At 37.7% G+C, this 17,500-nt stretch overlaps 1 protein-coding gene across 1 annotated transcript in view; it reads left to right on the top strand.

Moving 5' to 3' along the window:
• LOC135202339 (uncharacterized) overlaps positions 1 to 17,500 on the top strand; it is a 93,253-nt gene that overhangs the window by 52,446 nt on the left and 23,307 nt on the right. Inside the window, exons 16-27 of the mRNA XM_064231688.1 lie at positions 496 to 686; positions 2,065 to 2,152; positions 5,242 to 5,363; positions 5,830 to 6,057; positions 9,780 to 9,965; positions 10,945 to 11,066; positions 11,737 to 11,824; positions 12,079 to 12,158; positions 14,989 to 15,106; positions 16,419 to 16,622; positions 16,827 to 17,030; positions 17,222 to 17,446. Of these exons, the coding sequence (XP_064087758.1) occupies positions 496 to 686; positions 2,065 to 2,152; positions 5,242 to 5,363; positions 5,830 to 6,057; positions 9,780 to 9,965; positions 10,945 to 11,066; positions 11,737 to 11,824; positions 12,079 to 12,158; positions 14,989 to 15,106; positions 16,419 to 16,622; positions 16,827 to 17,030; positions 17,222 to 17,446 (1,856 nt within the window). The remainder of the gene's footprint in view (positions 1 to 495; positions 687 to 2,064; positions 2,153 to 5,241; positions 5,364 to 5,829; positions 6,058 to 9,779; positions 9,966 to 10,944; positions 11,067 to 11,736; positions 11,825 to 12,078; positions 12,159 to 14,988; positions 15,107 to 16,418; positions 16,623 to 16,826; positions 17,031 to 17,221; positions 17,447 to 17,500) is intronic.

Raw genomic sequence — 17,500 nt, 5'->3', positions numbered from 1 at the left:
ATCTCTCTCCTCGTCTCTCCTCCTTCTTCTCTCTCTCTCTCCTCTCTCTCTCTCTCTCTTCTCTCTCTCTCTATATAATAGATATATTATATATAATATATAATATATTATATCTATTATATATATATATTATAGATTTATATAGGTAAATCTATATATGTAGATATATATATAGTAGATAGAATTATATTATATCTACATATATATATATATATATATAATTATATATATTATATATATACTATTCTCATATATATATATTATATATATATATATATATAATATATAATATATATATATAATATATACTATATAATATAATAATATATATAGAGAGAGAGAGAGAGAGAGAGAGAGAGAGAGAGAGAGGAGAGAGAGAGAGAGAGAATATATATATATATATATATATATATATATATATATATTATATATATATATAATAACGATCACGAAGATATTTATATATATATATAAATATCTCTGCAACCCCATCAGGACAGGCGACTGGACGCATGGAGGTCTTTACAAGCTAGACGCCGGCATGATGACCGCCGTTGGCCAGAGCAGCGTTGGAAAAAACTACAGGAAGCTGATGGTCGACCCTCCTGGCCAACTCCAAGAACGCTCCTATATAGATATGAGTATGACGGCGGGATGCGGTGCTTGTCAGTACCTTGCCCTGGCCGGTAAGTCATTTGAACTTTTTTTATTTTATTTTTTGTGTGTGGGAAACGCAACAGATCTTTTGCTAGCATATATGATGTTATGATATATGGTATGGTATGTTATAGGTATTGCACAGTATTGTAATGTAAAAGTTCAATAATATTGAACACAAGCGATTTGGCTATCTCATGATATGATATGATATAGGTAATGGATAATATTGCAATGTATAAGTACAACAATGTTATAAACAAGCGATCATTCATGATATGATATGTAATAGGACATGATAATATCATGATATAGTTATTGCACAATATTGCAGTGTATAACTACAACGATTTAAACACTAGCGATTTTGCTATCTCATGACATATGATATGATATTACAATGTATAAGTACAACAATGTTAAACAAGCTATTTTACTATCTCATGGTATATGATATGATATGATATAGGTATTGCAATGTGTAAGTACAACACTGTTAAACAAGCGATTTTGCTATCTCATGATATGATGTATGGTATGATAAAGGTATTGCAATGTTTAAGTACAACACTGTTAAACAAGAGATTTTGCTGTCTCATGATATGATATGATATGATATGATATGGGTATTGCAATGTATAAGCACAACAATGTGAAACAAGTGATTTTTTTATCATGATATGATGATACGATATGAACTACCTCATAGACTACGATTCTGTAAGCTCTACCTCATGTAGTAGAAAGTGATTGCTTATGGTATGCTTAGCTTCGATGCTCCGATGTTTTGCATTGCGTCATGTATGCAGCTTGGATGCTAAGCTGAGCAATGATCAGTGAGTTACGACTTCCTCTCGTGTCTAGAGGCCAGGTTGTTTGTATAAGGTCTTTGGTTTATTTGCTGATTCATTTTGCTCGAAGGATCGAGTCCCAGCATCACAAGTGAAGGAGAAGCGCCTCAGTAGCGTTGTCGGTATGGTGTTGGAGAGCCACTTCGGTGGCCGCGAGATGTGTATTTCTGGTGATAGAGGTTCACTCTCGACGTGGTTCGGAAGTCACGTTAAGCTGTTGGTGCAGGGAAGTCCGCCCCATTCTCCTGCTCTTTACAGCTTGCACCAGTGACCCCTTTTTCGATCAGCAATCGCTGCTCTGACTCATCCGTACTCGGGAAACTCAACGGAAAGGAGTTTTCAGATGACCTCAAGGAGCTAAGGACGAGATCGTTGAAAAACAGACGACCGAGATAGGAGGGAACGCGAGATGTGAAAATATTGAAAGACGAAAAAGTGAAAGGAAGAAGCACGAAATGTTCACGCAAGGGTTGAAATGAGTGTGACAGATAGAAGCGAGGAGGGTTCCGATAAATGTTCATTTAAATGTTCTTTCCCCTCTCTTTTCTTCCTGTAGATTGTTGGCAAGACCCCGTGGCGCCCATGGCGAACATGGTCAGGGTGTGGGACGGCAGGAAGGACTTGAAGACTGTCGTCTCGTACAAGTAAGTGGTAAAAGGAGTTCTTCTTCCTCCTCTTCTTCTTCATTTAAATCTTGAAGTTTGCATCATTTCTGTACTGTCTGGAAATGATGAACCAGTTAAAGAAAATTGAAGTATATCGGGAGCTTTCTGGCAACTTTATTTCAGTATAAAAATTAAAATGCAAACAATGAAAATAAAAATTTAAAGAATAAAAATAAAGATAAAAATAATTTAATGATAATAATAAGAACTCCAAAAATAGAAATAAAAGAAATTGTTAAGGGGTCGTTTCGGCTTTTTGGCCCCTTACAGTACTACAATGATTTTGACTGTAGCACTGAGCATCATACTATAATGTGAGTTGTGTCTGTCTGTCTTATTCAATCACGGCTAAACGGCATCACGGATTTATACCAAACAAAAACTATTGGATAGGGCTTTGATCGATGATGGTTTATAGCCTTATATGGCTATAGTCAGATCACTGGTTTCCTAGGTATAATTTATTATATATATAAAAAGCAATTTCTGTTTGTTTGTTTGTTTGTTCTTTACGAACGCCCAGACTATGAAAGCTAGGGCTACAAAATTTTTACCATAGACTCTCCTCCCCACAGAAAGGTTTTAGTCAAAATCCGAAATTCGAGAGCCGTTTCTAGGGGGGTCGTAAACCCCCGGATTAATACTCCCACATTTTTTTTTTTATTTTTAGAACGTTTAGAGTCAAAGCTAGGGTTACCAAATTATTATCATAGACTCCCCTCCCCCATAGGAAGAATTTAGTCAGACTCCGAAATTCTAGGGCCGTTTTTAAGCGGATCATAACCCTCCCCCCTTTTTTTATACCACCTCATTTTTTACAACTTTTGGATTTGAAGCTAGGGCTACCAAATTTTTACCATAAACTCCCCTCCCCCTCCTCCAAGGGTTATGTCAAAATCCAAAATTCGAGGGTCATTTCTAAGGGGACCATAATCCCCCCTTTTTCATACCCCCTCATTTTTTCAACTTTCGAAGCTGAAGCTAGGGCTACCTAGCCAGGAAGGTTGAAGTTAAAATTCGAACATCGTGGGCCGTTTCTAAAGGGGTCATAACCCCCTTTTTCATATCCCCTCATTTTTTTTACAGCTTTTGGAGTGGACAGCTAGAGCTACCCAATGTTTACCATACACTCCCCCCTTCCCCCCCTGGAAGGTTTGAATCAAAATCCGAAATTCGAAGGCCGTTTCTAAGGGGGTCATAACCCCTCTTTTTCATACCCCCTAATTTTTACGACTGATAACTCGTTAGAAGGACGGGTACAGCTATAGGTATTATTAGTTTATATTAGCTTTTTTGTTCTTTAGCAGATATTTACTATAAGAATAATGCGGAACCAGTTATTAACAATGTCTGATGTTCGATCTCAATTAGCGGCTCAACCAGTTGACCCAGCTACGTTTAGCTGGGAGGCAGAAAATGAAAAATAAAATTCATAAAAGTGAGAGGCAAAAGGTTGAGAGAGAGAGAGAGAGAGAGAGAGAGAGAGAGAGAGAGAGAGAGAGAGAGAGTAGCTGAAAAATAAATAGCTCATATCACCAGGATTCGTTAGGTGCATTTGAAAATGGACTACTATGAGATTCAGGGCCTCTGTAACACGGTTTTTTGGACTTTGCTCCTTATCAAAGCATCGGATGTAGCTGAAAGTTGACATATGTATATTTTACAACCACACAAATTTTGTCAGCATTATCAATAACCTAAACCCGATAGTTTTAATTTTTATAGATTAAAAATTATCTAGCCGACGCCATGGCCAATGATTACGAGCCAAGAGTCGAAAAACATTCATTACGTAAGCAAGGTAAACACACCTTTTGACGAAATGTTGCCCCGCCCATCCACCAGACAGAAACCCATTCACTTGTTCCATCGGCTCTGAAACCCAAAGACTTTATGAATGGCGGAACGATACATAGATGTGGGTGGAGTTTCTGTGCTAGCGTATTAATACTACTGTAGCAGTAGTGCCGCAACAGTATAGCAGTAATATACATAATTTAAATGTTTAGACCAATTGCTGGGATCCTTGAGGATCATTTAGCACTTCTTACAACTACTCTAGAAATGAGTTTTTATAACTTACAACTACTCTAGAAATGAGTTTTTATAACCAGAAGTTAAATTTTCTAATCCAACAATGCCCATGATAGCCTTCAGTGTCATCCTGAATTATAACGAGGCCAAAGTGGGTGGAGCCTCATGAAGTCATCATTCTGACGATAATTATTGGCCAAAATACGGTACCGGCTATTTTTTTTTTATCAGTAAATAGGTAGATAGCCAAAAAATAAAAATTGCATGACATTCGATATAGTAGTTATCAAATCAAGCTTGTCTACTAAGTTTTTTAAAATTACCAATTATTCCCTACATCTTGTCAATCTGATTGTGACCTATAAAGTATCTTAGGAAACTTATTTTGGGAGTTAGACTAATAATCGAAGTGTTTTTGTATTTATTAACATGTTTTGTTGGTTTGTTCACTATGACAATTATCAGTGGAGAGGTTTCAGAGTTCATAAAGGTGTTCTGCTTTGCCTGTATTTAAATTTTTGTCTTTGTTACCAGAGGTCTAGCCTTCGTTACGTATATCCAATCATCCATTGAGAAAGGGGAAAGAAATGCTGTCATAAGTTACGTAACGAGTGCGTTCGAAACCCTTTGTCTGATTAAATTGGCCCGTCTTCAAAAAAAAGTCACTTTTACATTATAAGTACCAAATCTATTCAACCTACGTAAAGCAGAATACAGTCAAAATTCATGTGTAGATATAATGTGTATTCTGAATAAGCGTTATATTTATGAAATGCATAGATAAAAAGTTATTGCGAAAAAACCGTGTTACAGAGGCCGTGAATCTCATAGTAAAGTCAGTATAAATAAAGGAAAACAGTTTGAGAAGAGAGAGAGAGATAGATGAAGGAGCTAACATAAACAGCTCATATCGCCAGTTGCATATAAAGAATAAGAAATGCAGTATAAGGAGAAGAAAACAGGTTGAAGAGAGAGAGAGAGAAAGCTGACCAAAACAGTCCATAACGCTTTTGTGTTTTCCTTTTCAAACGCAGCTGCTATCCTGGGTATTTTATTGGTGGGAGCCAAACACGGTCTTCGATGACGTTCTCGTGCATCGGGCAGCTGGGCAGTTGGTTCTCGATGTTCCCCCTCAAGGATTGTATTCCGGTCAACGGTGAGTTCCTTCCTGACTTCGTTTGTCTTTGTTTTCTCGCTATCGTTTCCTGTTGCGACTCACTTCGTCAAGTTGCAGGTGTCTAGAGAGAGGACCAGTGTTAAACTCAGGAACCGTAAGATAATGTATTTCATATTTTAATTTTTCAAAACATGTATGTGTTGGACATATTTGTAACTTTGCGATGAGAGTCTGTGGCGCTCTGTGTATACATAAGTACGTGTATATATAAGCACACACACACACATATATATATTTATATGTATATGTATATATATATATATATATATATATATATATAATATATATATATATATATATATATATATATATATATATATATATATATATATATATACATATATATAAATATATATACATACATACATACATGAATATCACACACACTGAGAGAGTAATGAGTGATCCAACTTCTATATAAGTTATTTCCACTCCATGTCAACAGTGTGCAACAACCTGCCAACCTCCCCTCATCCCGAGGCCGTCGTCGCGGAAACCAACACGTCCCGCTTCCTGAACGGCACCGTCAGTTTCACGTGTCCTGGAAAACTGACCACCGCCGCTGGACTGACCGTCCAGAACGCGACATGCGTCGGATCCGGTGGCATGTTCTCCTTCGGCATGAACTCCTTCTCCTACTCCTTCTCTCCTGCGGCTCTGGAACCCTGCCACGGTAGGTCGTAGTGCCCCTTAGCGATAAAGGGATGGAATTCCAAAAATGGGGTGAAATTCCAAAATAGGGATGGAATTACAAAAAAGGGATATCCCAAAAAAAGGTATGGAATTTCGGAAAAGGGATGGAATTCTAAAAAAGGGATTGAATTACAAAAAAGGGATGGAATTCCAAAAAAGGGATATTCCAAAAAAAGGTATGGAATTTCGAAAAAGGGATGGAATTCCAAAAAAGGGACGGTATTACAAAAAAAAGGGATGGAATTCCAAAAATGGGGTATTCCAAAAAAAGGTATGAAATTTCGAGAAAAGACATGGAATTCCAAAAATGGGAGGAAATTCTAACAAAGGTATGGAATTTTGAAAAAAGAGTGGAATTCCAAAAGAGGGATGAAAGAAGGCGGGAAGGAATTTTCAGAAAGGGACAAATTAATAAAAAAAAATTTGGAATGCCATAAAAAAGCATGAAATTTTTAAAGTTATGTAATTTCAAAAGAAGATGGTATTCCAAAAAGGGACGAATTTCCAAAAAATGGGATTGAATTCCAAAAAAGGAATAGAATTAAAGAAAAAGAATGGATTCCCAATAAAGGTGGAATTCAAAGAAAAGGAATGGAATTCCAAAAATAAGGGTGAAATTCCTAAAAAAGCAATGGAATTCCAAAAAATTGAGTTTCAAAAAAAGAATGGGATTCAATGAAAAGATGGATTTCCTGATCCCTCTCTGCCAAAAAAAAGATGGAATTTCGAAAAAGGGTTGGAATTCGGAAATCTAAAGAAAGAGATGGAATTCACAAAAATGATGGAATTGCAATTTTTTTTCTTTCAGTAATGACCCCTACACGGGGATAGTGCCGTCAAAGCACCTCACATGGTGCACTGTAGGCATTACTAATGGTCCTTGCAGCGTCCAATCAGCTCCAAGCTACATTCCCTTTCATTCCTCTTAGTGTACCTCGATTCATATTCTCTTTCTTCCATCTGACTTTCCAACCTTTCTTAATTAACAATCGTTTCCACTTGTTACTCCTCTCAAAGCTTCTTGTTGCCAATTTCCCTTTCAGCGCCGAGTGACCTCATTAGGTCGCGGTTCCGTGGAAACCGTCTCCATCTTCCTCTCCCCGTAGGGGGTTGGTAGTGTCGTCAGTGCACCTCATTCGGTGCAATGTAGGCGTTACTTAAGGTTCTTTGCAGCGTCCCTTCGACCCCTAGCTGCAACTACTTTCATTCCTTTTACTGTACCTTCGTTCATATTCTCTTTCTTCTATCTTCTTGTCCATCCTCTCCTAACAATTGTTTCATAGTGAAACTGCTTTGAGGTTTTCTTCCTGTTACGCCTTTCAAACCCTTTACTGTCGATTTCCGTTTCAGCGCTGAATGGCCTTGGTTGTCCCAGTGCTTGGCATAATGCCAAAAATCTATATAAATCAAATAAAAAATCAAATCAAGTCCATCTTCCTCTATTTTGCGAATCTTGGTTTCTTAACCCTTTTTCCTGCTTGTCATTTGCTTCGTTATCTTTCCATCTGAATCTTGGCCTTCCTCCCCCTCCCCCTCCCCCTCCCCCTCCCAATCGCCTCCATGTCCATGACCCTTCTACACAGGATCCTCCTCTCTTCGCATGACATGACCAAACCACTAGCGCCTCAGTGGCGTGATCGGTAAGGTGTTAGATTCTCGGGCATTCATTTGAGGGGTGAGAGATGTGTATTTCTGGTGATAGAGGTTCACTTTCGACGTGGTTCGGAAGTCACGTAAAGCCTTTGGTCCCGTTACTGAATAACCACTGGTTCCATGTAACGAAAAACACCATACAAACAAACAAACAAAAATGACCAAACCACTGCAGTATTCTTAGCTGAATCTTCTTTGACGCTTCTACCACTGACTGGCCCTCCAAAATCATCGTTTCTGATTCTATTCCTTCTCGTATCTCCACACATCCATCTCAACATCCTCAACTCTGCCACTTCTGACTTCCTTTCTTGAGCCTTCTTTATTGACTACGTCTCTCAGCCCCGTACGCCATCGCTGGTCTAACTACACTTTTATAAAACCTTCCTTTTACTTTGGCACGACTTCCCTCGTCGCATCGTATTCCCGATGATCTCCTCCATTTCATCCAAGCACAGTGCATCCTGTGGTTTATTTCCGAGTCCATGTCTCCATCCTCCATTACACAGGACCTAAGGTGGTAACCCTCGTCTAAACCCAATTTTACCGCACCTCGTTTTCCTTCCCCTCCCATCCAAAGATATTCTGTCGTAGCTTTGCTCATCCTTAAACCTGGATCTTCAAGTGCCTGTCTCCACAACTCTAGTTTTATCTCCACCCCTTCTCGAGTTAGGTCCACCAAAACAACTTCATCAGCAAACATCACTACATCTGACATCAATAACATCCATCACAAGGTCAAAGCTGTAGGGGCTGAGAGTTTGAACCTGGTGTAAACCAACTCCTACACTAAACTTTTCTGTTGTTCCCTCAGTGCTCCTTACTTCGGTGGTAACCTCTGCATACGTATCCTCGACTGCTTTAACATGCTCTCCTGAAACCCCCTTTCTCTCTCGTACATCTCCACACTTCTTGCTCAAGTACTTCTTGCTCAAGTCCCCGATCATATGCCTTCTCCAGATCAGTAAATACTGTAGATGTAACTAGAATGTTACCGAACGTAATGCTTGAGCGTATTTGCTCGTACGTGCTGAACACGGTCGTATTTACCCAATTAGTGAATGAATGGAGATTACATATAAAATCATGGGATACAAATGAATGAATTCAAAATTTGTTCCAGTAATGAATGGGAGTTATGGAGCCTAATTGTTAAGGTATTTGTTTGTATCTACTAGACGTGTTGGCATTTCTCTACCCATTCAGTGGAAAATGAATGAAGTTCCATTTCTCTAAAATAATGAGTAGAGATTTCATAACAGACTCCTGGAATGTAATCGAACGTAATATATTCTTGAGCTTATATGTTTATATATAATAGACAGGTACGTATTTCTCCAATGATTTTGTGAAAATAATGAATGTCTGATTGATTTCAATAATGAATGAAGACTATAACAGGTTCGCGGAGCGTAATTATTATGGTATTTTTATATGCGTACTGGACACTTGCGTAATTCTCTAATGATTTAGTGAAGAAATGAATGATATTCTAATTCGCTTCAATAATCAAAAAAGATTTCATACAAGGTTTCTATAGTAGATTCACATCAATCGTGCATTTGAGGTCTAGGCCAGTCCCTTACGACGCTCCTGATTGGCTGTTGATTAGCCAATCACAGGGCTGGAAACTCAGTCTCTCTCGAGAGTTCTCATGGATAGGATGTATGTTCCATCTCTCCTGAGGTATACGTCTTTCAGGAGAGGTGGCACATACATCCTTCCTTTGTGAACTGTCGAGAGATACTGAGAGTTTCCAGCCCTGTGATTGGCTTATCAACAGCCAATCAGCAGCGTCGTAAGGGACTGGCCTAGACATCAAATGTACGGTTGATGTGAATCTACTATAGTATGTTATGGAGTAATACTTAAACGTATTTATTATATTAATTTATATATGATATATATATATATAAAATATAATAAATATATATATATATATATATATATATTATATATATATATATTCTTATCTATCTGTCTATCTAACCAAGCAAAACCCTAAGGGCCAGAAATGTCAAGCCTTATACATGGTATCACCTTACCCAGTTATCTGTGCGGTCATGCCCACGCTGACCAATGCCACGACGAACTGGAATAGTTCAGCTGTTTACATCCAAGGCAGCGTGATAAATGGAACGTGCGATCCAGGATACAATTTCGAGCTTTGGAAGACGGAGAAGAATTTGACCTGCTTGGCAGAGGACCAGTGGGACAACATGACCTGCTATAAGGGTAAGTAAGAGGTCTTTGCTTTGTCGCGCTTCGAAGTGTTTTTACAGCCTACGTGTTCTACGACTTATCAATCTTACTTTTACGAGGTCAGATCTAGCGTTTTTTTGTTTTATTATTATTAGGTCTCATTCTCTTATTTCACTTGATTTTTGGTTTCTGTAAAAGAAAACTTGGAGATGGCTGTTTGTCTGTCCGTCCGGACTTTGTGTGGCCCCCCCGCTCCCCCCCAGATCTATAAACCGGTGGAACTAGAGGGTGCAAATTATTATGTTGATCAGCCACCCTCCAATTATCGAGCATACCAAATTGCAGCCATCTAGCCTCAGTAATTTTTATTTTATTGAAGGTTTAAGTTAGCCACAATATTATACCTAGGCCACCGCTTTCGGTAGCCTTGATTACACGCTGTACAGAGAACTTGATTGCACCGGAGAAACTTTGGCGCATGTTTTACTTGTTTTTCCTTGACTTCTGTTGTGTTGTTCCAGAGTCCAAGACACTGATTTCGTTTATCCTTAAAATCTATATTAAAATGTGATTGCCCACCCCGTCGGTTTCCTCATACGGTAAGTTGTAATTTTTGATGATAACTCAACCCCATCAATGAAATAGAGCTGTTCAAGTCATGGGTGAACAGAATTCCGAATGAGGGCCATGAGTTGCGTCAATCTCCATCCGCATAATTTAACTGAAGATATTGTCTGAGCTTATTTGTCAGTCTATGAATGGTTGAATCTAATTCGGTACCGGTTTTTATTCATGCAATTTATCTTAGGGATAACTCGGCGGGAGTTGTTACCAAATCAGTAATGACCTCATAACATAACTTCTGTCGATGTCTCCTTTTGACACGATTCAAGTCCCTGAAAATAACCGAGTAGTATAGTTTTGTTTTTGTTTTTTTCTTTTTAAAGCAGTTCGCCTTAGGAATGACTCAACGTAAGTTTTCAACTGACTCATTTCTGTCTTTCTCTCTCAGCTTGCGTAGGTGATTTCCCCATGGCCGGAAGTAACATGACCGCAGGTAATATAACAGACAATGCCGTGGGATCCGTTGTTTATTTCACCTGCGCCAATGGCACCTACACGTCTGTCAACGAAGTAAGTAGATTAAAGATTAAGTAGATTCTTCTTAGGACCAAGATTGGCTGAGTAGTACTCACATAGTGGAATTTTTCTGTGCAAAGTTTCTTCCACGATTCGCCAATTGAAATAAGAATGTAACAGTGATACTGATACATCACTTTATAGTTGACATTCATGGTGAAATTTCCTTATATACAACATTTATTAAATTAGGTCGGTTGATATAAAAGGCTGGCTTAAATGGCCCGCTTAGGGGTTTTTAATCCTGAATATTGAATCCATTACTTTGACGAAGATTAGGAAGGAAACAATGAAGGTTTTCGCGTCAAGAAGAGATCTTACTGCTTCAGGCACTGTTTAATCAGCGCTGAGTTTTGTGAGTCATACTTCAAGTAATAAATAATGCATGTTTGTATTTGACAGTTGAATGCTAGAGTGTGGAACAGTTCAGAATAAGAAAACCATTTTAAATGGTCATCATTAATTGGCTAGTACAATAAGTCATCGAACGATGAAATTCTTTATGTAACGTTGGCTGATTCTTCAATATACGTAGTAGGCTACAATGTTAATTATAATACGACCCGGGGCAATTTGGTCATCCAATTTCCGCCCAAGTAAAGAGCATTGGCCATTATATTTCCTCTTTATGTAACCCTCTGACGTTTTATATTTCTGTCCCAAGACATATCCAGTCCCTATGAACACAACTCCGGTGGAATGTAGCCCTGAAGGATTATGGATTCCTCAAGGCCCGTTGACTTGCGAAGTGTGTAAGTACGTTACGTCTTTGGTGAGCATTCGCATACAGCATTAAAAAAATAATTTAACACTTCATATCATGGATAAAGTCACAGAGAGATGGAGATAGCTACTAAACTATCACAAGTAAATGCCTTTGAAGTGAATGCAACATTGTGGCCGAAAAGAAATTGACACTTTCTTGCACAACGTTTTGAGTGGCTGGTAAAATCCAGCAGGCCGGGGATGAGTTTTCTGAGGTATTCTAATGCATTTCCTTCCACAGTATGTCTGGACGACCCTCCAAGTGGGGAGCCACCGTTTGCAAGTGACTGGGACAACGTTAGCAGATCTCAGGACACGCAGGTTTGTTTCCGTCTGGTTTTTCGTTCATTCTTCTTCTTCACAAAACAGAAAAATCCAAAGACTAAATGTGTTGCCTTTTATAATGCTATAATGCGAAAATATACTTTTGGTTGTAAATGGCTCTCTCTCTCTCTCTCTCTCTCTCTCTCTCTCTCTCTCTCTCTCTCTCCTTAGCAACTGACAAGCCAACATTTAGTACGTAGATAATACCTTCCCCTGACTTTCACCCAAGCTCCCCCCACCTCTCTCACGCTCTTCTCTCTCCTCTCTCTCTCTCTCTCTCTCTCTCTCTCTCTCTCTCTCTCCAACCTTACCAAACTGACAAGCCAATATTTAGTAAGTAGATAATACCTCCCCTGACTTTCTCCCAACCCCACTCTCTCTCTCTCTCTCTCTCTCTCTCTCTCTCTCTCCTCTCTCTCTCTCTCTCTCTCTCCGAACGCCGCTCTCCAAGAGCAGGATTTTCCCGCTTATTCTTGAGATGCATTCAAGTTACGACACTCAACTGTAATGCTCAGACTATTTGATGTTGATGCAAACAAGACATATTGTAGCACAGCATCATAAAAGGAAATGTGAGAAAATAATTGATGGTTATGAATACCTGGCATTGTTGTCAGATGTCTGTCGCTACTTGATCACTTTTCAAAGTCTGGCCCCTTGGATGGTATTGCTTTAGATTGTTTTTCCTAGATGAAGGACCTAATTAAAATGAATAGAATTGTATTTTTAGGGATATAATCAAAATGAATAGATTGTATTTTAGGGATCGGTAATCACGTGAATAGATTGTATTTTAGGATCTAATCAAAAATTAATAGATTGTATTTTTAGGGATCTAAATCCAAAAATGAATAGATTGTATTTTCTGGACCTAATCAAAATGAATAGATTGTATTTTCTGGACCTAATCAAAATGAATAGATTGTATTTTAGGGATCTAATCAAAGTGAATAGATTGTATTTTTGGGACATACTCAAAATGAATAGATTGTGTTTTATGGGATCTAATCAAAATGAATAGATTGTATTTTAGGGATGAATAGATTGTATTTTTAGGGATCTAATCAAAATTTAATAGGGAAATTGTAGTTTTAGGGATCTAATCAAAATGATAGATTGTGTTTTAGGGATTTTCCTAATCAAAATGAATAGATTGTATTTTCATGGACTAAATCAAAATGAATAGATTGTATTTTTGGACTAATCAAAATGACAGATTTGTATTTTAGGGACCTAATCACAAATGAAGTAGATTGTAATTTTAGGGATCTAATCAAAGTGAATAGATTGTATTTTAGGGATCTATCCAAAATGAATAGATTGTATTTTAGGGAGTATCAAAATGAAATAGATGTATTTTTAAGGGGACCAGTACAAAATGAAATAGATTGTATTTAGGGTCTAATCAAAATGAATAGATTGTATTTTAGGGATCTAATCAAAAATGGAATTGATTGTATTTAGGGATCTAACAAATGAATAGATCTGTATTTTAAGGCACTAATCAAAATGAATAGATTGTATTTTAGGGATCTAATGAAAATGAAATAGATTGTATTTTAGGGGGACTAATCAAAAATGAATAGAGTTGCTATTTTAATGGATCAATCAAAAATGAATTGTGTTTTAGGGGACTAAATAAAATGAATGGATTGTATTTTAGGGATCTTAATCAAAATGAATAGATTGTATTTTTAGGGACCTAATCAAAATTAATAGATGTATTTTAGGGATCTAATTCAAAATGAACAAGCTTGTATTTTAGGGATAATCAAAAAGTTGAATTTTAGGGAATTGTATTTTAGGGATCTAATCAAAATTTGGGCATAGATTGGTAATTCTTTTTAGGGACCTAATCAAAATGAATTTTTAGGGTTGTAATTTTAGGGCATTAATAAATCAAATGAAAAATTGTGTTTTAGGGATCAAGCAAAATGAATAGATTGTAATTTTTAAGGGATAATAATAAAAATTTTGGGAAAATTAAATTGTTATTTATTTTTGGACTAATCAAAATGAATGATTTGTATTTTAGGGACCTAATCAAATGAAATAGATTGTATTCTAGGGATTTAATCAAAATGAATAGATTGTATTTTTGGACACTAAGTCAAAATGAAGATTGCATTTTAGGGCATCTCCTCATTCAACACATGAATAGATTGTATTTTAAGGGCACTCTACATCATCAATGAAAAGAATTGTATTTTCCTGCGGCCATAATCACCACACTGAATAGATTGATTCTCTCACGCACGCATCTCTAATCAACAATGAATAATTTGTATTTTAGGGATCTAATCAAAATGAATAGATTGTAAATTAGATTTTCTAATCAAAATGAATAGATTTTTTATTTTTGGGACCTAATCATGAATATTGTCTAGGGAATCTAACAAAATGAATAGATTGTATTTTCTGGACCTAATCAAAATGAATAGATTGTATTTTAGGGATCTAATCAAAATGAATAGATTGTATTTTAGGGACCTAATCAAAATGAATAGATTGTATTTTAGGGATCTAATCAAAATGAATAGATTGTATTTTCTGGACCTAATCAAAATTAATAAATTGTATTTTAGGGATCTAATCAAAATGAATAGATTGTATTTTCTGGACCTAAACAAAATGCATAGATTGTATTTTAGGGACCTAATCAAAATGAATAGATTGTATTTTAGGGATCTAATCAAAGTGAATAGATTGTATTTTAGGGATCTAATCAAAATGAATAGATTGTATTTTCGGGACCTAATCAAAATGAATAGATTGTATTTTAGGGACCTAATCAAAATTAATAGATTGTATTTTCGGTGCCTTACAGGTAACAGTGACATGCGTCGGCATGTTTCTTTTGGGTGATCTCAATAAAACCAGGACCATCGGTTGCCAAGGTGGCCTGTGGACTGAATTGGCGCCGAATGACACTGAGTGTGTGGTCGGTAAGGCTACAAGACTGTCTGTTGGTTGGATCAAATCTGCAGGTCCCATCTTACTCCCTTTCACACTTTAGCAGACTTTCTGGCCCACCTAAGGGCAAGGGACAATAGTGTCAGAAGGCTAAGATATTTTTTTAAAAACTAGATTAATTTTCCTTGGTGTTGATCCTGTTGTATAGGTAACTGAGACAGCATGCAATTGAGTGGTTGTGATCAATAAAGATTATTCGACATGAAAGAATCTGAATGCAGTAAAGAGATTATACATCGAGAGAGTTTTTAGTTTATTGGAAATGTTATACTGAGTCAACGTTTCGACTTAATGTTGCAGTTAGGTTCTATTGCCTCCAAGGATTGTATCACGGCCATTGAAAAATCAGCCTAACATACGACCCCTAATCCCCTTTACCCCTATTGTAACGTACCGTTAGGGAGATTTGTCTGTGAAAACCTGGTCAGTTGCAAGCCTTCAGCTATAATTAATACTACTATTACAAGACTCCTAGAGTAGGGAGACCGTTCATAGTTAATGCAGTTCACACTGAGCAAGTGATAAGTTTATCTAAAATTTAAAGATACAATGGTCATGTGTGCATGGGCTATGTGGTCTCTTAAAATGAAGTTCTTTAATAGACAGTGATACATGTACATGTCGACATAGTGTTTTTGCTTCTATATATTCTAGTACACAGGGGCCATAAAATAAATTGTACAAGAATCATAACATTCATTATTATCTACAGGAACTGTAGACTTTGCTCTTACATATGGGAATCAGATTGTTTATTGTCTTATAATACAGGAACCACATGTGGCCTACTGACGTAGATACAGGAATCGTAGAATACGCTAAACCACAAGAACATTATTCGCTCTCATCTCTAGGAACCAGGAACTATGAACTATTCATTCTCGTCTACAGGGACTATAACTTATCGGTTCTCAGCCACAGCGACTACTGACTATTTACTCGCATATAAAAAGCCCCATAGACTGATGATTCATAGTTACACGAACCATAAACCATTTACTGTCATCTTTAGGAGCTGTAACTGTAATTCTCATGTTCAGGAACTGTAGACTAAACCCATCAATAGGACCCTTAAACTAATCTCATTTACAGAAGCCATATGTTATTTACCACTATGAATAAGATTTTGAGGCTTAATGTCACCTATCAGTAAGTACATTTTCATACACAGTAATCATAGACCAACCTCATCTGCAGCAACCATAGTAGGCTATGACTCAATCTCTAAGCACCATAGACTATTCTTATCTAACTAAATCATAAACTATTTACTTTCATGCACAGGAACCTTAGACCCACCGTTCACTCCAGTACCTGGGGACATCGGAGCTAAGCTGGAAGGACCCGGTCCACCGTATCTTGAAGGCGCACAGATGAACTACACATGCATGGAAGGTAAACTAGCTCCAATGGGCGTAGCCTTTTACACTGTCACCTTAACTGCAGATGGATGGACTAAGGTTGACCCGGCGTTCATTTGCTACAACGGTAAGAACCTTATGAGATGCTATTTCTCTTTCTGCGTCTTTTGTGTGCAGGGACTGGAGTATCCACGTTATTTTATATTGCCCTCAATTCCAAAATGATAAATCTGATACCAGTATTAACGGAGTAGAACATCCAGTAACAAGAGGCCGTATGTCATAGGAGAGAGGAACCGATATAATTCTTATTTTTCTGTTTCTCCTCTAGTATCGTATGATCCTCCCATCATAAACGTGACAGCAGGAGAGCCTGGAGCCCTTAGCCTCCCTGCGACACCGTTTTTCGTGGGAAGCGTCGCCAATTACACCTGCCCCGTGGACTCAAGTACTCCTGATGGTTTGACTTTTTACGAACTCGTCTACCAACCAACCGGGTGGTCTTCCTTGCCAGAGGGGTTTATTTGCTATAACAGTAAGTCTTTTCCACTACCACCTCTTGTAACATGCCTACTGTTGCTAGAGCAGCCAATGGTCATAGATTTCGTTCCCCACGTGCCTCTATGTCGACATTGACATAGGAAACATCTTTATCGAACACAACTTCTTACAGTCGATACAAAAACGAGAACCGATCGCCAGTTAGTTTTCTCTCTCTATTAACAGTGACTTTCCTGCCCCCTGCTCTCCCTTCGTTCGCCTTGGGAGTGGGCACGCTGGTCGGGCCAGATCCACCTTATCCCATGGGACAGAAACTGGAGTACAAGTGCTTCACCGGTTATATCAGCACCAAGAAGGACGCAGCTGGCCAAGTGGTCCACGTGACTTATTTAGAATACCTTGGTAATGAAAAATGGTCGCCCCTCGACCCGGAGTTTATCTGTGTTGTAGGTAAGTCATGATAATTGTAGAAATAATAGTTTAAAAAATACCCATAATAGCATG

The sequence above is a fragment of the Macrobrachium nipponense genome, chromosome 30 (assembly GCF_015104395.2).
Source record: "Macrobrachium nipponense isolate FS-2020 chromosome 30, ASM1510439v2, whole genome shotgun sequence".
Taxonomy (NCBI): domain Eukaryota; kingdom Metazoa; phylum Arthropoda; class Malacostraca; order Decapoda; family Palaemonidae; genus Macrobrachium; species Macrobrachium nipponense.
The sequence above is the reverse complement of the archived record's forward strand: the minus strand, read 5'-3'. Positions and strand labels throughout refer to the sequence as shown.